The 24,644-nt window shown below is 43.9% G+C and overlaps 1 protein-coding gene, 1 long non-coding RNA gene and 1 pseudogene across 8 annotated transcripts in view; 1 reads left to right on the top strand and 2 right to left on the bottom strand.

Annotated features, from left to right (window-relative positions):
* The window catches only part of ACOXL (acyl-CoA oxidase like), a 349,357-nt gene that overhangs the window by 11,582 nt on the left and 313,131 nt on the right, over positions 1–24,644 (top strand). For 4 of the 7 annotated variants that reach the window (XM_044261636.1, XM_044261634.1, XM_044261631.1 and 1 more), the window contains exon 1: positions 4,529–4,757. The exons of 1 other annotated variant lie outside the window; for it this stretch is intronic. In XM_044261636.1, coding sequence (XP_044117571.1) covers positions 4,633–4,757 — 125 coding nt within the window. In that variant the 5' untranslated portion in view covers positions 4,529–4,632. Of the gene's footprint in view, positions 1–4,528; positions 4,758–5,037; positions 5,190–5,354; positions 5,369–24,644 lie in introns of those variants that run through there. 2 more of the 7 variants (XM_044261632.1, XM_044261635.1) reach the window with 2 other exon arrangements.
* LOC122915102 lies at positions 2,088–4,746 on the bottom strand. Its single transcript, XR_006386009.1, has 4 exons — positions 4,684–4,746; positions 3,596–3,725; positions 2,647–2,813; positions 2,088–2,553 (listed from the first exon to the last, which is right to left on the bottom strand). It is a non-coding gene; the product is annotated as an uncharacterized LOC122915102 (long non-coding RNA).
* Positions 9,765–10,485, bottom strand: LOC122915841 (annotated as a pseudogene).

The following is a 24,644-nucleotide window of genomic DNA, read 5'->3' as shown; positions in this document are numbered from 1 at the left end:
AGATTGTGTGAACCAGTGCATTCCCATTCCGCTGAAGAGGGTTCTCTCATGATGACGGATTCTTTAATCCCAGTCACCTATTTGCCCCATCCCCCTACCCACCTCCTCTCTGGTGCCATCAGTTTGCTCTGCATAGTTAAGAGTCTGTTTCTTGGTTTATCTCTCTCTCTTTCTTCCTTTGTTTCTCTGTTTTATTAAATTCCACATATGAGTGAAATCATATGGTATTTGTCTTTCTCTGACTTATTTCACTTAGCATTATAACTTTAGGGGGCACATTTTATATCTTCTTCCTCCTCTCTCCCTCTGTGTGTGTGTGCGTGTGTGTGTATGTACATATATACACATACATGTGCTACCTCCATATACACATATAAATGTTTCTATACATATATACACACACAGTTTTTCTCCTGACTTATTTGGAGGAAATTGCCCCAATACCCCTAAATACTTCAATTTGCATTCTTAAAAACAAGAACGTTCACTTATATATCTGCAATACAATTAGCAAAATCAAGAAATTAACAATGATATTGATCTCTGCCTGTCAAATAAAATCTTAAAAAAAAGAAATTAACAATGATATAGTAATATTATTGAATTCACCTTGTTTAAATTTTCCTAATTATCCTAATCTTGTAACAGCCTATTGTGCAGCAAGGTTGTGAACCACCAGCCTAAGCCAATGGAGGTGCCTTAGAGTCACCTTTGGGGAAGGGGTTAAAAAATACTGATGCCTGGGCTCTATCTCTAGAGATTGGATTTATTTATTTAGTGTGTGTGTCCGCTACTGAGCGTTTTCAAAAAACCCAAGGTTAATCTAAATGTGCAGCTAATGTGAAAACCAGTTATTTAAGCCAATATTGGTCTTTTCTTCCATTCCTTTCTCATGTTTTTAGTGACTGATTTTGGACTAGTATACTGGGTTGCATAGTGTTCCTCCAAAGTGCATGTCTACCTGGAACCTCAGAATGTGACCTTATTTGGAGATAGGGTCTTCGCAGGTATAATCAAGTTAAGATGAGGTCTTATTGGATTAGGGTGGGTTCTAACCCCAAAAACTGGTACCTCACAGGGAGAAGGAGATTGGAAACACAGAGAGAGAGAGAGAGAGAGAGAGGGAGAGAGAGAGACAGGGAAGAGGGTCGTGTGACCATGGAGGAAGGAATTGGAATAGCTATAAGCCAAGGCACACCAAGGACTGTCAGGAGCCACCAGAATCTAGCAAGAGGCAAGGAGGGATTCTTCTCGGAGTCTTCAGAAGGAACAGGGCACATTGCTGACAGCTGGATTTCTGAGCACTTCTGGCTTCCAGGACCGTGAAAGAATACATATCTGCTATTTTAAGCCCCCCAGTTTGTCATAATTTAAGGAAACTCTGGAAAACTTAACATGGTGGGCATAGGGCCTAGTTAAGGCCAGAAGATCTAAGGGCAATTCTCTTGGGTCATTGATTTGATAACTTCCCCTGAAAAATTCCTTCAAAGATTCATAGTTTCCTTGAAAGACTCCTTAGGGCTGGTTGACCAGTACTATTGATTCTCCCCGTTCCGGATACCTTAGAAATCTGACACTTTTCTGTCCCTCGTGTAGGCATGTCATGTGAATGGAGTGGTGCCTGTCACTTCTGGGGTAACTTTACAAGCCCATGGGCCATTTGACCCACTCTTGTGCTCTGAGGATGTGCCTGTGATGCTTGCGATGGGGGTTGCTTAGTCTGATATGCCCCAGAGTGACAGCTGATTTGCTGGGAACCCCAGAAATCCATACAGAGGTCTTAATAGGTGTGTAGGTCAAACTTCCGTCAGTCCTTTCTTATAGTTTGTCAAACACAGCCAGTAGCAGCCAGCAACCAGAACAGACAATGCTGATATTGTCTTTCCAGGATCTTCTCCTGGAGCAATTTCATTAGCTATGTTATCTGTTGGGTACAGTTTTATCAAATATTTGTCACTTCCTTTTTAAAAAAATTTTATTTATTTATTTGAAAGAGAGAGAGCACATGCACAAGCAAGGGGAGGGGCAGAGGGAGAAGCAGACTCCCTCCTGAGAAAGGAGCCTGACTCAGGGCTCTATCCCAGGACCCTGAGATCATGACCGGAGTCAAAAGCAGTTGCTTAACTGACTGAGCTGCCTGGGTGCCCATTTGCCACTTACTGACATGAACTCCCTTCTGTTTGGTTTTGGTAAACAGCATCCTCACAGTCCCTTCCAATTCCCCAATTCCTAAGCCAGTGCACTTTTTTTTTTTTTTTTTTTTCATTTCAGCAGCAACATTCTTCCAGTAGCTTCTAGGATAGACTAGGTTATACTTGGGTAACAAACAACACTCAAAAAAATCCCGGTGGCTTCTAACAACAAAGGTTTTTTTTCTCACTCAAGCTGCATACACTTAGTAACATGTTTTTAGCTTATAAGTCTTTGAATCCAGAGGAACCATGCCTGACTTGATGGAGAGACCACTGTACAACCTCCACTAGTCTTGGCCTGATTTTGTGACAGTATGGAAATTTGGTTGCCTCCTTTGAGGAGTGGAGAGTGTATTTATGCCTGTGGAAGAGAGAGTGAGACAAATATTTGGCTGGATTTAGTAATCACTAGTGGGCAAAAGGGGCAGGTTTAGTAGTCACTGGTGTTACTCACAGATTATTTTGGGTATTGGCTTTCTGGGTACTTTCCTTCTCCCATAGAGTCAGGAGTGAACTGCATTGGCCAACAGATCATGAGTGGAAGGTACATATGTCCTTTCCAACTGGCAGCTTTAGGAACCTGTGCAGGCACACAATGGGAGCTCTTCTGTCTATTGGCATCTGGAGTGAGGGAACATGGAATAGAAACCTCATGTGGCATGAATATGAAATAAACTCTTATCTTTATAAACCCTAAGGTTGAGGGGGTGATTTGTGACCACAGCATGCCTGGAATAGCTTTGGGGTTGTTTCTTACTACTATCCTATCCTGACTATCATGTGCTGCTTAGAGCTGCAGTATCCATCTTGTGACTGAGAGACAAGTTTAAAAAAAAATTAAAAGTAAAGATAACACATGGAGAAAGGATAGAACAGAAGGATGGAAAGAAAACATGGTCCCTGGGTAGAGCTACTGAACCAGACCTTGGCACTGTCCTACCTCCAGGCTTCCCATTAGAGCAGCAAACAATGCCTTTATTCATCATATCTGGTGGGGTGTTTTTACCTGTGGCTGCACAGGTGGCGTGGTGGATAGAATAAAGGCCCACCAAAGATGTTCATGTCCTAATCCCCACGACCTGTGTGCTATTTTATGTGTGAAAAAGGGATGTTGCTGCTGTGATTGAATTACGGATTTTTGAGATAGCAATTATCCTAGATTATCTGGGTGGCCCCAAAGTCATCAGGAGAGCCCTTCTAGGAGGCAGGCAAGAAGGTCAAGATCAGAAGAAGGGAATGAGCTATAAAATAGAGATTATTGTGATGTACTTTGAAGATGGGAGAAGGAAGGGGCCAGGACCCAACAAATGCAGGTAGTTTCTAGAAGTTGGAAAAGAGAAGGAAAGAGTCCCCATCCCCCCACCCCCACCGTGGAGCCTCCAGGAGTCCAGCTCTGCTAATACCTTGATTTCAGTCCTGTAAGATCCATGTTTGGCTTCTGACCTCCAGAACATTTGTGTTGTTTTCAGCCACTCAGTTTGTGGTTATTTGCCACACAGCCCCAGGAAACTGATAGACGTGGCCTCCACTCACCTAAAGACAGCGGACGGAATCAAACCCAAGTGTTTCACCACACCCCCAGCGGTCACCTCCCTGGCAGTGTGGTCTTTGCAAGGGAAGAGCTGACATTTCCTTTGTATTTAAAAGGAGAATCAATAAAATACATGAGAGTTCCCCAGAAGAAAGGGATGAACAATTACCACTGAGGCCCCAACTCATTTCCTACTGCCCACAACAACACAGGAGGGTCCTGGGAGAGGAGTTTAGATTTCATGTTCATTCTCTTGCTCCGTCTACATCTCCCAGCTTCTCTGTACTGCAGCACCTGCTGGACGGGGCCACCCCCAGATCACAGTCATATTAAAGTTTGCTGTAATGCCCTGTTTGGGCACAAAAGGGATTTGAGCCCAGCTGCAGCTGAGTTGGGATCAGAGCTGGACCAGACCTGCTTGGATCTGGGGTTCCAGGCTAAGAGGCTGGCATGCAAGATCGGCAGAGTAAAATGTCCCCTCTCTGAGCCACCAGGACCTCCCATGACCACATGCACCTGACCAGCTCCCTCTTTACAGTTCTGATACTTGGCTTCTTGCGTGCCCACAGACTAGATGGACAACTGAGTAGAGGGCACGAGTAGTAGAAACTCAAGTCCGTAGACTTTGAGCTTCCTGGGGAGGGCGAGAGGAGACTACTGTAGCAGCCCCGACTTCCTGGACAGCTCGTCCCGGTCCCCAGGCCTAGGGAGCAACGTCAGGGGACGGCAGCCTGGGTGGGGTAAGGATGGGGGAGGCGGAGGGAGGAGGCAAGTCCCAGCGGCGCGCATTAGAGGGCGTGCGCTCCCGCTCCCGGGCCCCACGTGCGAGCAGCTGGGAGGAGGGACCGAGGGAAGCTGGGAAGCTGGACCCCGGGGCTGGGTGGCAAAGCCAGAAGCCGGGAAGGCGTGATGGAGCCGGCTTCGCCTTCGGGAATCGGGGACACGTCCCTGAACCGCTACCTGGACGGCGAGTTCTGGAGCCTTAAGAAAGAGCTCCACAGGCTCCTGGGCGGCTGCCCGCTCTTCCGCCACAGGTATCGCGCGCCGCCGCCCGCCGTCTGGCCGCGTCCCCTCGGTCACCGCGCGCCCCTGGGTTCACCGCCCGGGACGCTCTGGGCCAGGTCCAGGAGACATCCCCCTACCCTGTGCAGATGACAGGCTCTCCCCGCCAGAGGTGTGCGCACTGCACACGGCCGCCGCACACTTCACGGGCCGCAGGGAGGGTGGCCGCCGCCTGCCCAACTCCCTCCTACGCGAGAGTGGGGGTGAAGGGGTGGGCCCAAAGCGGCAGGCGTGGTGCTCTGCTGAGAATCCTGGCTGGAAGGCTTGGCTCTGCTTCTAGACCTCAGTGGTTTGAATGTCCGCCCCTCGTGTCCCACCCTGGGTGGTGGGAGAAGGGGCAGCAAAACCGTGATGCGGTCGGTATGGATGGCGCCCAGAGCATCCTTCCGCGGGGTCCGGAACAGGTGCGCGGGACAAGGTGCGCGGGACCCCGCAGGACAGTGTAGACCGCGGACATTTTCCTGGTACAGGGATGGACGGACCGGGCCTGCACAAGGCGTATGTGGGCGTCTGGGGGAGACAGGCTCCCAGGGGCCTCCGAAGAGCACAGGTGTGCGGAGTGGGCAACTGAACAGCAGCGGAGGTACTTTGGTTTAGATGGAGGGGGAGGGGTCAAGTCCATGAGGTCATTTGAGGCCATGACTGCCCTGAGAAGTGGGCAGAGGGGCTGGTGCTTCTCAAGTTTACACATGGAGAGAAGGACTCAGTGACCAGCAGTCAGGACCAGAACTCAGCACTTGTGTCCCACTGCAGGTTCTTTCTCCTGTGCTCTGCTGGGCACCTGAGCCCTTTTCAAGTAGTCTGAAAAGCCCACTCTTAGAACCAAGCTCTGGAGGTTTAGCTTAAGGAACCCCTTAAAAAATGCCAGAATGTTTCGAAGGCAGACTAACTAGTTAGCCTGTGCCCAGCCAGCCCACCTTTAGCTTATCTCTTAAGAATGAGGTGGCCTCAGAGAGAAGGAGATGCCTTGTCCTTGCCGGAGAAGTTAGGGTTCCTGCACTGGAAGGGGGTGGATTTAGGGAAGGTGAAAAGTGAGATGAGTAAGACCGTTTTTGTGTCCTGGAGTGTCTTCTCAGTATCTCTTTGTCTCTCTCTCATAAATAGTTCTTTATGTCATGGTTCTCAAAGTATGGTCCAGGGGTGACCAAGACCATTTAAAGAGATTCAAAGTTAAAACCAATTTTGTAATAGTACTAAGATGTTACTGGCTTTTCATTCCCATTTGCTCTCAAAGTGGTGGCTCTCAGAGACTACATGAAGTCTAATATCTCAATAGATTAGGCATAGGGTCGCCTGGGTGGCTCAGTGGGTTAAGCCGCTGCCTTCGGCTCGGGTCAGGATCGCAGGGTCCTGGGATCGAGTCCCACATCAGGCTCTCTGCTCAGCAGGGAGCCTGCTTCCCTTCCTCTCTCTCTGCCTGCCTCTCTGCCTACTGTGATCTCTCTCTGTCAAATAAATAAATAAAATCTTTAAAAAAATAGATTAGGTATAGAAGCAGATATAAGAATCCAGCTATCTTCTATTAATCCCTACCATTAAAGGGATTTGTAAAAATGCAGAACAATGCAACTTTTATTACTAAATTTGGGAGAGGGTTTGGAAAATATAGCTTTTTCATTAAAAACTTAATGAGTTTATTAGTTACTTTCAAATGATTTAATATATATTCAAATTTTGTGGTCATACTTTCTAATATGGTAAATATCAGTCAATATTTGGGGGCTTCAATAATATTTTTGAATTTATTTTTTTCTAGAGCAGTTTTAGGTTTACAACAAAATTGAAAGAGAGGTACAGAGATTTTCTGTCTTCCTCCTGCCCCCACATATGTGTAGTCTCCCCCATTATCAACATCACCTACCAAAATGATACATTTTTTTTTAAACTAAGTTTGAATATCATCATCATCCCAAGTCTGTAGTTTCTGTTGGGCTCATTCTTAATGTTATACATTCTGTGGGTTTGGACAAATATATAATAACATGCATACATCATTATACAGCGTATTTTCACTGCCATAAATATCCTTTGTGCTTTGCCTATTCATCTCTCCCCACAATCCACCCCTGGCAATCACTGAACTTTTTATTCCATAGTTTTTGCCTTTTCCAGAATGTCATATGGCTAAGTCATACATTATATAGTCTCTTCAAATTAGATTCTTTCACTTAATAATATGCATTGAAGCTCCCTCCATGCCTTTTGATGGCTTGGTAACTCATTTCTTTTTAGTGCTGAATAACAGTTCATTGTCTGGATGGGCCACAGTTTATTTATATGTTCACCAACTGAAGGGCATCTCGGCTGCTTCCAAGTTTTGGCAGCTATGAATAAAGCTATTAGAAACGTCTGTGTGCAGGATTTTGTGTGGCGGCCTCAGCAGTTTTGCAGAGGGCAAAGAGGTCCTTTTCATCATACTCAGTTCTGCTACAGCCCTGCCTACACATCTCGACACATATCTGTTCATGTGTTCCTCAGTCTTCTCAGTGTAGTTCCTGGGCTCTCATCTCTTTGCCTTTTTCAATTTAGAGAACTGCAGTTTAAAATATGGAATAGAATTCTATTCTCTTCTAACTCCTGACTTGGGGCAAGTAGAAGGGACTTCCTTGTGAACTGCACAGCCTGCTTAGGGATCGAGGGAAAGGCAGACCAGCAGGTTAGAAAGTGAGCAGGCAGCTCATTTGCCATACGATCATCATCAAGTGATACTGCTGCCTTACTGAGCTGACATTTGTTCATCTACAGAATGGGGATAAGATCTGTGCTGCTAGGTCTTTATGCTGCAGAGATGAGGAACTGATGAATGGGTATTCAGTGACAGATGCTGACTGCGTGTGACACCAGCTTCCCTCCCCTACCCCCCAAAAAGCCACACACACACACACACACACACACACACACAAACACACACACACCTAAAAAGAAAATGATTAAAAACTCCATTATCTTAACAAACACTTTTCCATTCTTTCCAGTTCCTGTTCATTGACGTCATAGTTTCAGAGTTGTAATAAGAGCATAGACTAAATTTCATATTGTTTTCCCCAAGTGATTCAAGATTCTGATACCTATTTGAAAGGTCACATTGTACCATCAGGTTTGATGTTATCATGTGTAAGAAGACAGTGATCCTGATTTCTTGATGTTTCAACATTCTGCCAGAATAGAATGCTCCACAGGAGGCCAGAAATAAACCTTCTCCATTCACTGATTCACTGAGGCAATCTTGCCTCTCTGGTCTCCCATGGCTAGTCCCCCACCCCAGGCCTTTGAAGTTAAAATGAGTGTTGGGGTAGGGTGGGGTTTGTGGCCATGAGGTTCAGTAAGTGCCGTGTGTGTACAACGGGAAGTTTGTACAGGGTCAGGCTCTCCCAGGACATAAGAGGCCACAAAACAGTTTTCTTCCAAAAGAACAGAGGTTGTGTAATATCCTATGTGTATGATGACTATCCTCTTCAGCTCAAGGGTTCACCCTGAATGCTCTGCTCCCAGACATGGTATGAGCACAGCCCAGGCTCCCCTTCTAAGGAATGGCTTGCCCTCTCTCCCGAAGTCTGGCTTGCCAGGCTGACTCCCCTGTTCCACTCCATTAGAGAGTCCCCCAGGCTCTGGGATTGCCCTGGTTGCTGAGGGCCATGGGACAGCATGCTGTTTGTGGTGACAGCAGGATTTGGAAAGACTCAAGTTCCTCTCCGGTTTGCAGGAAATGTTTAAAAGCAAAATACATCTGAAATGAGCTAAGCTTTGAAAATGTGTTTGAGTTTGTTTCTTGGCAAACTGGAGCTCTTTCCTGAGCGCCAGGCTGGAGAGTGGGGGTGCATGTGTGTAGGTAGGGCCCAGAGCCTCAGGGAGACAACCTATAGAGTCCTACTAGGCTGTTATCTTACGACCTCCCGCTGTGCTTTCGCAAGGCTCCCCTCCCTGATCTCTCTGTGCTGGCTCCCCTCTCCCCTTCTTTTTCTCTACTCCCTTGCCTTTCCTCCCCTAGAGCAATGCACAGTTCTCCCCCTAACTCTTGATGGTTCCCCCCCAAGTCTTATTCACACATGCAAATATTCATGAAGATCTTCTTATCGTAAAAAGCCAAATAATATGGAAAACCTCAAAGTTTAATCATCCCCTCCCCTAACTACTTTTTTCAGTGTGGTAAAATACCCATCCAATCACATTTACCACTTTAATGATTATTAAGTGTACAGCTCTGTGGCTTTAAGCACATTCATGTCTCCGTGCAAGCAGCGCCCCCATCTCCAGAATTTCTTCCCCCCACAGTAGAAATTCTGTACCCATTAAAAAATAACCCCCCTCCCGCCCTCCCCGCCAGGCCCTGGCAACCACCGATTCCATTTTCTGCCTCTTGACTGTTCCAGGAAACTCATATATGTGGAATCATACAATACTGGTCCTTTTGCATGTGGTTTATTTTACTGAGGTTAGTTCATCCATGTCCTAGTATCTGTCAGAATCTCCTTCCTTTTACTGTTCAATAATACTCCATTGTGTGGCTATACTATGTTTTGTTTTTCCGTTCATCCCTAGATGCACATTCGATCCCCCAGCCACTTTTCCCACTTTAGCATGTTGTAAGGTTTTTTTCCTCTTTTTCTGTTTTTCTATGAGTTTATATAGATGGGAACATTACGTTTTTATATAAATAGAATCATGTTTTGTTCTACAGCTTGCTTTTTTAAAATTTACTTCTTATTTTTATTGGTAGGATGTATGAACATTCTTTTTTTTTGTTTGTTTAAAACTAAAACAGTTGACAATGTTATTTTCACATTTCACCATATAAATGAAAATTGCTTTTTTTTTTTTTTTGGTCTCACTAACTCCCCTGCCAAAATTATTCTTTGATTGGAAGTGGGAGAAAGTCTTCCTTGTCCTGCTCTTAGAAAACACCCAGTCAAAGTACTATGATCTCCTGGAAAAGTCGAACAAGTAATATAAAATGGGTATAAAGAAGTTCCTGTCTCTCCTTATCTGTCTGGTTGAGTCACTCCTGGCCGAGTGCCATCACGGGGCAGGTGGGAGGTCTCATCATGGGGGGTCCAGGCATCATTGGCAGGTGGCCTCACATAGGCAACCTCATTCCAGGAGCAGGTCCCATCACCGACATCATCCCAGGAGGAGGAAGAACCATCCATGGCATCATGGCAGGGCCTCCAGTAGGGGGTATTGGCATCATTCAGGGCAAGGAGGACCCCAAGAGAAGGGAATGAGGAAGGGGAGATCATTGTCCCTGCATGAGGAGAAGCAGTGTATGGAATAGGAGGTAACTTTCCTTGTTGAAATGCAATGGTTGTTTTGTTGGTCAGACTCTAAGCCTGTCCTTCCTTCCTTCCTTCCTTTCTCTTTCTGATTTTATTTATTTGAGAGAGAGGGAGCACAAGCAGGGGAGTGGCAGAGGCACAGCGAGAAGCAGACTCCCTGTGGAGCAGGGAGCCCGGTGGAGGGCTGAATCCCAGGACCCTGGGATCATGACCTGAGCCAAAGGCAGATGCTTAACCGACTGAGCCACCCAGGTGCCCCTCTTCCATCCATTTCTGTTAGTAGTCTTGCACATTCTCTTTGTGTTTCCTACCACTGCAGTGTCTTTCTCACAGATGGCGAGTCATGAGTGAGGCCTATGTTGCACAAATCGCAATAAAACTTAGGTTTGCTGATCTGCAGACCTTTGGCCACTCCATCCCTTGCCATATATGAACATTCTTAACGCAAATAGTACAACGAGGTTTGTAATGAAAACCAGTCATCCCTACCCTCTGCCTTTGTCCCTCCTTCCCTTCCTCATTGACAACCACTCCCAGTTCTTTCACCAGATGTTTATGTTGTTGACCTCCATATTCCTAAATTACTTGCTCAAACAGCCACTTCTTGACTGTATCATGACTCACTGTTATAGAAAACGGAGATTCTCACTACCTCACCGCTTTCTCTATTCTGTGACAATCAGCGTGTCACCATGTTTATTTCAATCAGTATCCAGTGTTCAGATTGTTATGACTCTATAAATATTATCCCCAACCCTAATCCATGACACACCATATTTCATTTCCTTTCTTTTACAACTTTTTATGTTCTTTGGAGATATCAATTTCCCCCTTTATTCATTGGCTTAGTTTTCTGTAAACTCATCACTCACTGACCCCACACTTCAGGATAGAACAGTTACACTCCTCTCAACTTGGTCAAACCTGTCAGATAATTGGCCATCCTCTACACCTTCCCACCCATGAGCACAGCCATCCTGGAGACCTCCTTCTGGGGCTTCTGTCTGGACTGGCCTTCTATATGTCTCTTCAGCGTTATGTTGGAAACTTCCTTTGCATCTCCTCTGTAGTCAAGTCACTGTTTTCCCAGGCTTTCTCTTTCTTCGTTACCCTCTGTGGGGGAATAGAGATGGTCACAAAATAATGTTACTCCCACTACGAGGTATGGTTGTGTTTCATCCCCTTGAATCCGGTGGCTTTGTCACTGCTCAGCCAACAGAATATGACTGAAGTGGTAGTCAGGGCTCAGCTCTGAAGAGACTTGTACCTTTCCTTTCTTGAGGTCTCTTGAGGTCCTGCGCAACCAAGTACAAAGGTCTGCTAGCCTGTAACTGCCATGTTGTGAGGAAGCCTAACCTGGTCCATAGAGAGATGCTGCAGAGAGAGAGAGAGAGAGAGAGAGGTCAAGAGTTGTTAACCCACTCCCAACTGTTCTAGCTCCCAGCTGTGAAGTCATCTGAGGTGGGACCCCAGACATTGTGAAGGAGAGACAAGCCATCCCTACTTGTACCTGTGTATCCAAATTCCTGATCAAAAGCATAAGCAGAATACTAATACATTACTGTTCCAAGCCATTAAATTTGGGGGTACATTGTTCCATAGCTACAGATAACCAGAACAGTCTTTCATCTAATAGTGTCCCGAGAAAGGATATAAGAGCATTATATTTTTGAGATTTTTGAGATTTTTATGTCTGAAAATGTTCACGGTTCAATCGGCTGCATGTTTTTCTGGGTATAGAATTCTAGGCCGAAAATAAAATTTCCGCCACATTTTCAAAGACATTGTGCCATTGCTCTCTAGTATCCAACATTGCTCTTAACATATCTCACCGCTTCTGTACCCCAATCCTTTATAAACGGCTTTTTCTTCCTTTTGGAAGCCACACCATCATGAGCATTCTTGTTTAGCGCTGGTGTTACATTATTGGCGCTGTGACTTGATGTGGGTCTCTTTTTCTCTCAGGTAATGTGCTCTGTAATCTGGAAACTTGTGTTTTTCAGATATTTACACTATTGTCTGGAACTCCCCTTATTCAAATGTTGGACTTCCTGGCCTTGTCCTCTGATATTCTTATCCTTTCTTCTATATTTTCTATCTCTATTTTTGTTGTTGTTGTTCTGCTTCCTGGGTGATTTTTTCTACTTTATCTTCCAACTCTCCCTGAGTTAAAAATATCTACTGTCGTATATTTATTTTTTAAAAAATTCTTTATGTTCTTCGTACCTTCGTTGGTTGGTTGGTTTGCTTTTAAATAGCACCTGTAGTTTTCTGGTTGTAAAATCTCTTATTTTTTGAGATTTTTCTTTTCTGTTTCCTGCTTTGTCTCTGTTTCCTTTGGCTTCCTTTTTTGAGTTTGTACTTTTGACGTCTGTCTTTTGTGTCTGAGGCTTTCCTTAAATGTCTAATCTACCTAGGGTATTTGCTCATAATAGGAGCAAAATAAATAATGTAAGTAAAATGCTGATTGTAAACAGGCAGGGTTGTTGGCCACAGGCATTCCTGATCATAGAGTAGCCTTTCCAGTGGCAGATCACTATTACTGTTTTGTTTTGGGGCTGAGATAATTTCTCCAGAGTTTCCTGAGGGAAAGTGGGTGGACAAAGAAGGACAGACAAGTCATAATCCTGGCTGCCCAAAGTGTCCATGAGCAGGGCTCCTCCCTAGGTGACTTTAGGCTGATTAGAAAATGTTCCTCTCCCAAGACATTTCACTTCCATTTGCTGGAAAATGCTTGTTAACTCTGCATTTTTAAAAAATTTTACACTTATATATTTGACATATACACAAAGAGAGATCACAAGCAGGCAGAGAGACAGACAGAGAGAGAGGGGGAAGCAGACTCCCTACTGAGCAGAACACCTGATGTGGGGCTCAATACCAGGACCCTGAGATCTTGACCTGAGCTGAAGGCAGAGGTTTTAACCCACTGAGCTACCCAGGCGCCCTGTTAACTTTGATTTTGCTAGAATAAGTCACTTTATGGCCATCTGCTGGGAAGTTGTCAAAGCTGCCCATGATGTACAGGCCATCCCTCATATTTGGTTATACTTGTTGGTAAGTGGGGCCTGTGGCTGGGGTGTCTCTCCTTGACCCCCTGTTCTCAGCATGGAGCCTCTCTGTTGCCCTTTCACATCTCCTTCTCCTGACAGTGAACCCCCAGGCTTTGATGGGCTTGGGGAGGGGACTCGGAGCTGTCAGAGGAGGCTAGAGCCTCCAATTCTGAGCCTTAATAGAGTTTAGTTGCACTCTGGTTGGCTCCTCAGCCCTGTAGACCTATCATTCTCTCTCCTGCCAAGTCATCTACCTGTGCCCTTGCCTGTTCGCTTTCTGGCTGCCAGGATTTTACTGCTGTCCCTTGTCTGCTCTCAGTTTCTCTCCAGTACTTGCTTGGCCCATATGGGTAGTCACTCAGATGAATATGCAGCTCGCACTGGCTTCAGGTGTGGAGGCTGGAGGTCAGGCTTAGGGGCGATGAGGTCAGGAATCCCAGGCACTGCTGTCCCCATGTCCAGATAGGCCCCGTCCCCCTTGTGCCCTTCTGAACTTTGGCCTCAGCAGCCAGGCTGGAAGAGAGGGACTCTTCTTGGCTTCAGTTAGAAAACGGCTTTCAGTTAGAAGTCTGGCTCAGGCTACCCTCAAAGGCCAGCTGGTTGTTGCCCTTACCCTTCCTTGAAGGGGCCCCTGGGGTGGGGTCCTCCATGAGACCTATGCGGCTCACAGAGGGAATGGGATACTGCTAAAGAGAAAGGGGAAATGGATGCCAGACCGACAAAAGTGCTAGGCCCCCATTGTCGGCTTTCCCCTTAGTCTGTGGGTGGTTGTAGGGATTGAAGGAGGTCATGGAAGAGCCCCCGAGAAGCCATGGTCTGCCTTCAGTGGGAACATGGGCAGGATCTTGGCTCTTTCGGGTAGGGACTTGCTGACTGGTGGCAAAAGCAAATGTTATACCTGCATGGCACCAGTGAGATTAGGGGTCATGGGCACTCATTCCTCACTGCTTCAGGAAGTGCTGTGGAAATTTTTGAGGAAGCCTGGGCCAGACTTCTAACTGAAAGCCGTTTTCTAACTGAAGACATTCTTACTGTGTTGTAAGATCTCTGAACTGTGAGCCGCTCTCAGAATACCTTCCTGCAGGCAGGGGAGTAGCTCAATCATGCCAATGACCTGGAGATCGAGGGGTTAGTGGACCACAGCTGTTCACAACTTTGGTCTGTCCAGCCCCTGCCCCCTTCTCTGTCAGCAAACCTGTAGAGGTTCTCCCGCAACCTCCTATCAGTGTGTATATATTTTTATTTTTATTTGCCTTGTACTGCATTGAGTTTCGGTACTATCTCCAGCCTTTTTAAGTTCATCTCTCTCCATCCACTAACTTATGATGTCAAAGTTGACAATATTTATGCTCTGTTCTCCCTCCATAAAGAACACATGGCCCATGGGTTGATTCCAGGGGCTGAGAAGCTGAGAATAGGTCTTACATGATTATGACTTAGATAAGTGATGACATCTGAGCCAAGTGGTGCGCTCTGGTTACCTGTCTTCCTGTTCATAACGATGACTTTATGGACCAGGGGCAGACCTCTGTGTTGATACTCTCTGTGGGCTCACTGAGGGCTGTAGACTCCCAGGCCCCCTGAGTGTTCTTTCCACTTAGTCCTGGCTGCCTTGGAGAGTACTGACTCAGCCTCTTCTTGACCCTTCAGGAATCTCAAGCCTTGATGTTCAGTTGTAATCAGCCCCTGAGGCAATCTCCATGTCCATCTTCCTAATTCCCATTTACTTGTAAAGGGGCACGTAGGTAGGTAGGAGGCTTTCAGGGTCCAGCAGGGGACCCTGGCTCCTGTGCATATTGCTTGACCCACTGAGGGTGCTTCCTCCATAGTTGTTGGAAGGGTTATTGTGGAAGGTGAACGATTTCCTTTCTAGATCCCTACAGAATGCGTGTACTAATGTTCCACCAAAAACGTCCTTTGGGTGACCAACAGGAAACACATCAGCCAGACAAGCTAGCAGACTCCATCATTCCGTGGGCAGAGTCAAGGCCTGCGTATACCTGTAGACCACAGCTCTAGGCTCTGCAGTACCTTTAGTTATGTGGTACTGCACACCTGTTTCTGTTTTCTCAGCTATACTCCCTTGTGCTACTCCAGCCTCATGCACTCTAAAAAATAACTCTTCGTGTGAGGTATCAAGTCTCATTTCTAAGGCAGATGCTGTCCTGGAGCCTGGGATCACCATGGTAGCCTGGACCTGTCAGGAGCCGCCCCTTGGGGGGCGCAGATGCCGCATCCTCAGAATCCTGGGGGGGAAGGAAGAGCCCACAGCAGTGGCGGCCATGCATACTTCCACCTAGTGAGGAAGCCTGTCTGAGTTCGCTGAAAGTTTGCATTTTCATCTTGGTAGTTTGTATCTGTTCCTGTCCTCTGCTCATTTGGCCACATCTCTCCCTTTACTTCCTTCCTGCTTCCTTCCACCCTTTCCTCCTTACATGCCCTGCCTTCTCCCTCCCTCCTGGGGACTTCCTATCTCTGCCCACAGACACCCCACTTCTCAGCGGATGGTGCAGAGAGACCGGGTTCTTGCTCCTCTGCCTTCTCATGGCCCCTGCAACTTCTCCCGGCAGAACCAAGTCAAGGTAAATGCTAAACCGAAAACTTTCTATTCTACAAAACAACCATGCCATCCCTTGGGAGGCAAGCGGCTCTGGCCACTTGTGGTCTAAGGATAACGGGGAATATTTTCTTGGGTCACACTGGGGCGCTTCCTCCTGCCCCTGTGGTTTCCAGGCTAGAGTCTGAGCTCCTTGAGGGTAGGAACAGGCCTGACTTGTTTTGAATTCCTCGTGTTTAGTGTGGTGCAGGTGCTTAATGAAAGCTGGGGAAGGAAGGCAGAAAGGAAGGATGGGGAGGGAACGTCTCTTGGCCCACAGTCACTGCCTGGCAAGCCCAGGATGCAGGGGTGTGGATGGCAAGTGGCTCCTGTCAGGGATTCCCATCAGGTTTTTGTCTCCGGCTGGGAGGATCTTTTCTTCCCCTCCGCCCTTTCTCTCTCTCTCTTCATGCCTTCTTCAAACTACTTTCCTAGACTTTGCCAATCAGCAAGTGTGCTTCTCTGTGGTTGCGTGAACTTCACAGCTGCAAGAAAACCGCAGTGCTTCGAAAACCCTCCCTTCGCATTTTCTGTCACCCTTGTTGGTTCAGGGCCTTTGTCTTTGACAGTTACCACAGGATGACTCAACGGTTTCTGTTTCCACTCAGGGTTAGGTCATTCAGGCTGTGCAGGGGCTTGCGGGGTGGGTGGAGGCTTTGGAGGAGGGAGGTCAGATTGTGAGGTAGCTGTGGTCTTTACTAGAAGACTGAGGGTTTCTCTGCCCGCTGCCTCTGGGAATCTCTTCTTCACCATCGCCTTTTATTGGTGTGAATGCTTGGCTATGGGTGGCACCTCAGTTTTGATGAAGATGGAGCATTTTTATTTTCGCCATTTTCAACAAGAAGAGATTGATGGGGGGCAGGGCGTGGGGGTTGGGGGTTGATCCTGGGCGGAGCTGGAGACATCTTCTGAAGCAACATTATAAAAAGGACCAAGATGAAGGAGCAGGTCACTGAAGCAGACCCATGCTGGGAAACCAGAGCTGATTTTCAAGTTCTCATGGGTCTTCATTCCAGAAACGTGGGTGCTGCCTAGAATCACGTGGAGGTCAAAGGCCCCAAGGATGTTTCTTGTCATGAGGGCATTCAAATTTGGTGTCTGAAGATATGCTTTCTAGGACACCAAAACTGACTTTTGATTTAGACTTTGAGAAAAAAAAAAAAAATACACTCCCTCCTTTTTTAAAGTTGTTTTTTGTTTGTTGGGTTTTTAAAATGTTTTCCAAAAAACACAAAAAGATCTTTTTTGTTGTTGTTACTGTTGTCTTCTTGCTTTGTCTCTTTTCAAAATGGACTTTTTGGAATAATTTTCAATTTCTAGAAAATTTGTGAAGATAACACAGAGAGCTCCTCTATACCCCTCAGCCAGTTTCCCCTATTGCTTACAGCTTACATAACCATGGCTCATTTATCAAAACCAAGAAAGCAGCACTGGTTCATGACTATTACCTAAACTCTAGACCTCATTCGAATTTTCTTTCTTTTTCTACCAGTGTCCTATTTCCATTCCAGGGTGTTTTATTCCACACTGTGTTTTATTGTCTTTTTTTTTTTTTTTTTTTAAGTGTCCTCTGATTTGTGACTGTTCCTTGGTCTTGCCATGTTTTTCATCACCTCGCCACTTTTGAAAAGTACTGGTCATGTATATTGTTGACTATCCTTCAGTTTGTTTTGTCTGGTGTTTTTCTCACGTCTAGACTGAGGTTTTGGGTTTTGGGGAAGACCCTGAGAGCAAGTGCCCTTCTTGTCAATCACAGCAGGGGTACATACTATCAACATGGCTTGTCAGCGGCGCTGTTACCCCTGATCACCTGGGCAAGGTAGTGTTTAATCACATTTCTTCCTTATAAAATCACCTCTTCCCTCTGCAAGCAGGTCCCTCAGGACGCCGACCCTTGGATGGTAGTGGTGGTGTGGAGATAGGTAAGCTCTACCTGCTAGAGGAGGGAATGTTTATACAAATTATTTATTATGGGTGTTCATCTCTTTCCCCTAATGTATTTATTTATTTAAACCATTTATTTGTATTAGTATGGACTCATGTATATTTATTTTATGCCTTGTGTTATAGTCCAGTGGTCCATTATTTATTTTGTTTTTCAGATTGTTCCAGCTTTGGCCATAGGGGGATCTTAGAGTTGGCTCTTGTATCCCTTTGACATGCTCCCACCCTTTCGAGATTTTTTTTTTTTTTTTTTTAAGGACTTCTTTACTTTATGATACCATGAGGTGCTCCAGGCTCATCTTCTTTTTTCCCTGCCCTGTCCTAGAAGCAGCCATTTCTCCAATGAGTCCGTGTTCCTTTTGTTTGAGAATGGTTTCTAGAAACCAAGATCTGTACTTGAAGGTCTCATTTTTACCTAAGGAAATGATGCCCTAACACAATTCCACTTCTGGTCATCTACTTTCTTCCAATATTTTATATTTAAAAATTCTAAACATACAGTGGAATTGATGACTTTAACATTGAGATCCTTATACACACCACTTAAATTCTACCATTAATGTGTTACCGTATTTGCTATATCACGTATTTGCGCATTTATCCCTCCCTTTATCTACCATATTTCATTTTTTGGATGCATTTCAAAGTTGCTGAAACAAATAAATAAGTACATTTTTTCCCCCAAAATAATTCAGTGTGGATATCGTTAACAAGACTTCAATATGTGTTCAGGCTTTTTTTTTTTTTGGCTATAAAATGCAATGCAATGTGAAAATCTTAAATGTACACTCTCAGAGTTTAAACAAATACATACACCTATGTATTTCAAAATATAGAACGTTACCATCACCCCAGAAAGTTCACTCATGCCCTTTCCACTCAGTCCCTGGCCTTATTCTCCCAGAAGTAACCACTGTTCTGTTTTTGTTTTTTTTTAAAACACTATGTTTTAATTTTTTCTGTTTTACAATTTAATGTAAGTGGAATTGCACAATATGTTCACTCAGCATATTTTTGGGGGCATGTTAATTCAATTTAATCCTCTGCAGCAGTGAAAATGAATGATCTACAGTTACAGTAGACACCAAAGGTGAATCTTATTAGCCGTGCTGAGCAAAAGAAATGAGACACAAAAGAATACATAAGGTCTAATCCCAGTTCTTTAATATTCAAAAGCAGTCAAAAATAATTTATGGAGTTCCAGGTCAGGAGAGCAGCTAGCAGTGAGCAGGTGAGAGGGAGTAATGATTGACAGAGAGACTGAAGGGAGATTCTACGTGCTGGTGTTGTAATGCGATTCTCCTTGACGTGGGTAGGGATTGTACAGATGTGTTTTCTTTGTGAGAATTCATTAGGCTGTAATGTTATGACTCATGCCTTGTTCTTGGTGTATTACATCTTATTAAAGTGTTTAACAGTACTAGTTCATGCTCATCAGGTGTGTGTGTGTGTGTGTACCAATACTATGTGTACTGGTTATCTATTGATATATAACAAATTACCTGAAAACTTAGCATCATAAACAGGAAGGTGTATTATCTCACTCAGTTTCTGTGGGTCAGGAATTTTAGAGCTTCTTCTCTGGGTGGCTCTGGGTTTGGCGTGAGGCTGCAGGTAGGATGTTGGCCAGGTCTGAAGTCTTAGAAAGGCTTGACTGGGGCTGGAAGATCCACTTTCCTAAGATGGCCCACGCACATGGCTGTTGGCAGGAGGCCCGAGTTTCTCCCTGTGTGGACCTCTCCATAAATCTGCTTGGGTGTCCTCGTACTACAGCAGCTGGCTTCCTGAAGAGCAAGAGATTCAAGAGAGCTTAGCATAGTGTTTTCTAGGTTAATACACCTCATGTACATGTGTCACTCGTACATGCCTTTTTATTGCTAAGCAGTATTCCATTTCCTGACTAAATCAGTTTATTTTTCTGTTCTCTTAGTGATGGATACTTGGGCTGTTTCCAAGTTTGGGGCTATTAATGAATGAAATTGATATGAATTTTCTCCTATGAGAATTTTGTGAGCATTTGTTTGTCTTGGGTAAAAATCTAGGAGTATAATTGTTAAGGCATAGAGTTAGATATATGTTTAATTTTATGAGAAATTGACTAATAGGCCTTTTCCCAAAATGACTGTATCATCATATATTTTCACAACAAAATGTGGGAGATGCAGTTGTTCCACATCCTTGTTAACATATTATTTTGCTATTAATTTTTTTTAAAACCATTCAGGTGGGTGGATGGTGGAATCTCATTATGGTTTTAATTTCCATTTCCATGGTGACCAATGTCTCTGAGCACTTTCTTGTGTGTTTATTGGCCATTTGTATATCTTCTTTCTAAGGTGTCTGTTCACGTCTTTTGGAGGGCATCTGTGTGTGTGTGTGTGTGTATAATTTACAGACATCATTTTGTGTAACCACCAACACAATTAGGACATGGAACTGTTCCGTCACCACAGAAACTCCCTATGTTTGTCCTTTAGAGTCAGATTCTCCCCATCACTCTATCCACCGGTGGCCACCAATCTATTCCTCCTTGCTATAATTTGTCATTTTGAGAATGTCATAAAATTGGAATCATATATGATTTTTTGAGATTCGCTTTTTTGTACTCAACACAAAGTCCCTGAGATCCATTCAAGTTGCCATGTGTAGCAGTGGTTCACCCTTTTTATTGCTCAGCAGCACATGGTGTGGATGTACTATACTTTTGTCCCCAGTTGAGGGACATTTGGATTGTTTCTAGTTTTTGGCGATTGCAAATAAAGTTGCTATAAATTCCTGTTATCAGTGTTTGTGTAAACAAAGGATTTCATTTCTCTCAAGTTAATACCTAGGAGTGGTATTGCTGAGTTATGTAAGAGTATGTTTAATTTCAAAAGACATTAAAAAAGGGGCTCTACCATTTTTTATTCCCACCACCAGCAAAGGAGAGAGCCAGTTGCCCGGTGTCCTCCTAAACACTTGATATTTTCAGATATTGTCAGTATAATTTCTTTTAGCCATTCTAATGGTTGGTTTACCATTATTTCATTTAATTTATTTTTTTCTTTAGTTTAGTTTAGTTAGTTCCTTGTAGTTTGGTCTTGATTCCACATGTGAGACTTCCAAGACAGGTGCCTTACTCATGCTGGAGGTCTACACCCCACTCTTCTCTCAGGAAAGATGAAATTTTGTTTCAGTTCTTGCTTGTGGCATATCCTAGCTCAGAGGTTTCCAAGCTTGTTCTTAGTAATGGCACCATTTTGTTTTTGTTTTTGTTTTCAAGCTAAATCCTACATGGAACACTAAAAGATAAGTCAGATGATGGCAGAGCTGCTAGGGGAAGAACTGGGCCCTCTCTTTACCCCCACAGCTGTCCTCAAGGTGTCCCCCAGTTCCTAATCTTAACACTAACACCATTCACCCAGGATCCTGCCAAGGCTCTTAATTCCACAGGGCCTCTGTCTGCAATCTGAGGCATAGAGAATTATATTTGCCAAATCCTCATATCTTACAGATTCAAGAAGATGAAGAAATTATATATGTTGAAATACTGAAAAAGCATTATTGTTTATGATTTCTACCCCATTGTTCTATAAATGGCATCTGAAGTGGCCTATTAATATTGTTAAACGTGGAGGTTGGTATTTAAAGACAGAAAACACGTAGATATTCATGTTGTATAGGGCTTCAGAGAGCTCTATGGAGGGCCGGTGGGTGGGGGTTTTCCTAAAATCCTGATCTTTCCCATTGCAGAAATTGTTACCTTTTTTATTGAAAAGAATTTATGTATTCTCTTTTAAGATAATCAGGTGCTCAGGCTTTCAGGCAGCTTCTAAGACAGTTTTAACTTCTTTATTGCTTGACTACTTGGTGGTGGCCATTCAAATGAAGAACAGTTGCCATCTAGTGGTCATTTTAAGGGTACAATTTAAAATATCTAAAAATAAAATAAAATATTTTTTAAATGTCTTTTTTTAAAAGGTATTTTAATATGATTCAGAAGTTGGAATACATAAAAAGGTAGACTACTATTTGCCAAGTTTCCCCCACTTCTGCCCCACATACACAAAAAGTAAACACTGCTCATATTTTCTGGGGTGTCTCTTAAGAGAATAAAAAAATAGCAACAACACATAGACAAGCAAATACGTAGTCTTCTTCCCCGCCTCCTTGCCCCCACTTTTTAACATACAGTACAGCAGTAAAAGTAACATATTCACCTGTTTGCACCTTGCTTTTTTATTTAAAACATATCTTGGCAATTTCCTTATATAGGCATATAGACAGATTTTCCTTTTTATGTAATAATTTCACTGTATGGCTAGGCCGTACTTCACTCAATCACTTATCTTTTAGATGTTTGCAGGGTTGTGCTATTTCTGCCCACGTAACATTAAACTCAGGTCTGGTAGTGCGTTTTGGGAGTGAGGGTGGGCAGCGGAATGGGACAGATCTCTCATCAAAATGTCTTAACTTGTTTTAACTTGTCTGTATTGGAAAATGTTCTCTAATGTCTCTTGATCCACATTTTTTCTTTTTTGAATACAGAATTTCCTTAACTTGGGTATTAATAGTTGAGAACTATATATTGGTAACCCAGTTTTCTTGAGTTCCGCTTATGTTACAGTTTTTGATTATTTCTCAGTGCCTTTGGCTGGTGTGTGTATTCTCTGTCCTCCCCTGATCTTGCAGTCTGTCTTCTTTTTTCTGCACAGATTAACATAAAGTCATTACTCAAACTTGACTCCTGTGAGGTGCGTGGTGTCAGTATAAGCAGGAAGCTTAATTTAATGTGAATTAAGTAGATGTGAATTACAATTTTTTTTTTAAGATTTTATTTATTTATTTGAGAGAGAGAGACAGTGAGAGAGAGCATGAGCGAGGAGAAGGTCAGAGAGCGAAGCAGACTCCCCATGGAGCTGGGAGCCCGATGTGGGACTCGATCCCGGGACTCCAGGATCACGCCCTGAGCCAAAGGCAGTCGTCCAACCAACTGAGCCGCCCAGGCGTCCCGTGAATTACAATTTTGAAGTAGATGAATAACAACCATTTTATCAAAAAGTTACTGGAATGGAAATGTGAAGAAAATAGCTAATAATTGATGCTTTAAAATCTTGTCTGTATAACACACTTCATGGCATTCCCATAGGCTTTACTGTCTCATCTTTGTAGTGTGAAATGTCTCTTGATCCCCTGCTCAGTGAGGAGTCTGTTTCTCCCTCTCCTGCTGTCCCTCCCCCATGCTCGGGTGTGTGCTCTCTCTCTCTCTCAAATAAATAAATAAAATCATATATATGTATATATGATTATGTAAAACATTATATAAACTATGTAAAATTTATGCATATAATGTATATAAACATTATATAAAGTTATATAAAAACATTATATAACATATTTATAAAGTATATACATATACTTGTGTATGTGTATGTATATATACATATTGTGTATATTGTGTATATATATATTATATCTCCTCACATATACTTTATAAACATGTTTTTAATTTTATTTTATATATTTTAAATTATACCATTAAAATGATTGTTTATATAACCAGAAATCCATATGAAAGCTACTGACTTTGATTGTGTTTCCTGCCAAGCTCTTCTTGTTTGCAGTAATTGTAGTTGGTTGTTTTGAGGGCTCCAGATACACAGTCATATTGTATCAATTACTTATGATGCAAAACATAGTGGTTCAAAGCAATACACATTTATTATTGATCGTGAGTCTGTCGGTGGCTGAGAGGTTCTTCTGACATTGGCTGGGCTCATTCATGAAGTCAGCTGTGGGTTGGATAGGCAGCTCTTTTGATCTTGACCAGGCTTTTCCAGTGTGGGCCTTGCCTGGAGGTAGGCTGATCTAGGATGGCCTTGGCTGAGACAACCGGGCTCTCCTCACATGTCTCTTACTTTATACCTTCCGTCCATGTGGCAAACTAGTCAGGCATGTTCTTAGATTAGCTCAAACATATGCCCATGGGATTGCAGAGGAGCAAGAGAGGAAGGGAAATGTATAAGCACTTTTCTAAGCCTTTGCTCTCCTCACATCTACCAATATGTTAATGACTGAAGCAAATCACATGGCCAAGCCCAGATTCAAGGGGTGTGGAAGTATGCTCAGCCTCTTCATGAGGACTGCAGTGTCAAAGGGCAAGGATCAGGGGAGGTCTAGCATAGGGACCATTACGACAATCAGTGAAACACATGGATCATCTGTACATAGTTCTCCCTGTTTCTTTCCAATTTCAGTTTCCCTAATTGCTTTCCCTTGTCGAATTGCATTGGCTAATACTACCAGAGCAAAGTTGAACAACCACCCCTTGTGATTTTTTTCAGAGCCAAATTTTAGATTTGTTACTTGCAATTTTTCTAATTTTCTACTTTTCTTTTAATAATTTATTTTTTCTCCTTTTTTTTCCCCCTGACTTCTTTAGTCAGTTGCTTAGCAGTTACTGTTAATGACCTACCCTAATCCCTCTACCAAACCTGTACACTCATCTCCTAGCTGCTCTCAGTGTTGACCGGTATCAACTCAAGGCTGAACTTCCTTGGAATTGTCCTTGACATATGGGAGTTGCCTTCCCAGGAAATGGCTAAGGTTATGCTCTCTGCCCATGAAGGCAGAAAGCCTATGCATTCTTCCCTGACTGAAGGACAGGATAGGACCTCTCCACAGTGCCATTTATACTCCAGAGTGTCCTGCTGAATCAGTCTAAGGCTGGACTTCAGCTGAGCCCACATTTTGCAAGTTCCCCAGCACTCTGTATTCTCTGAAGGCCTCCTATCATCAATGATGTCCAGAACCCTACTGCACACCCACATTGCCAGTTGCCTGTGGCTTGCTCTTTTTCTCCATTTTTCTTATAGTATCATTGTATCAGTTCTGTGCTAGTATCTTTTTATTACTTATGATTGGATGATTTGAATATAATTGAATGACTTCTGGCCTGGCTTTTCTAAGAAGTTTCAGGGTTGGGGAGCAGGAGAAGCTGAGATAGTGGTCTAG

This window comes from Neovison vison, chromosome 8 (genome assembly GCF_020171115.1).
Source record: "Neovison vison isolate M4711 chromosome 8, ASM_NN_V1, whole genome shotgun sequence".
In the NCBI taxonomy this organism is placed as follows: domain Eukaryota; kingdom Metazoa; phylum Chordata; class Mammalia; order Carnivora; family Mustelidae; genus Neogale; species Neogale vison.
This window is presented reverse-complemented; position numbering and strand designations above follow the sequence as displayed.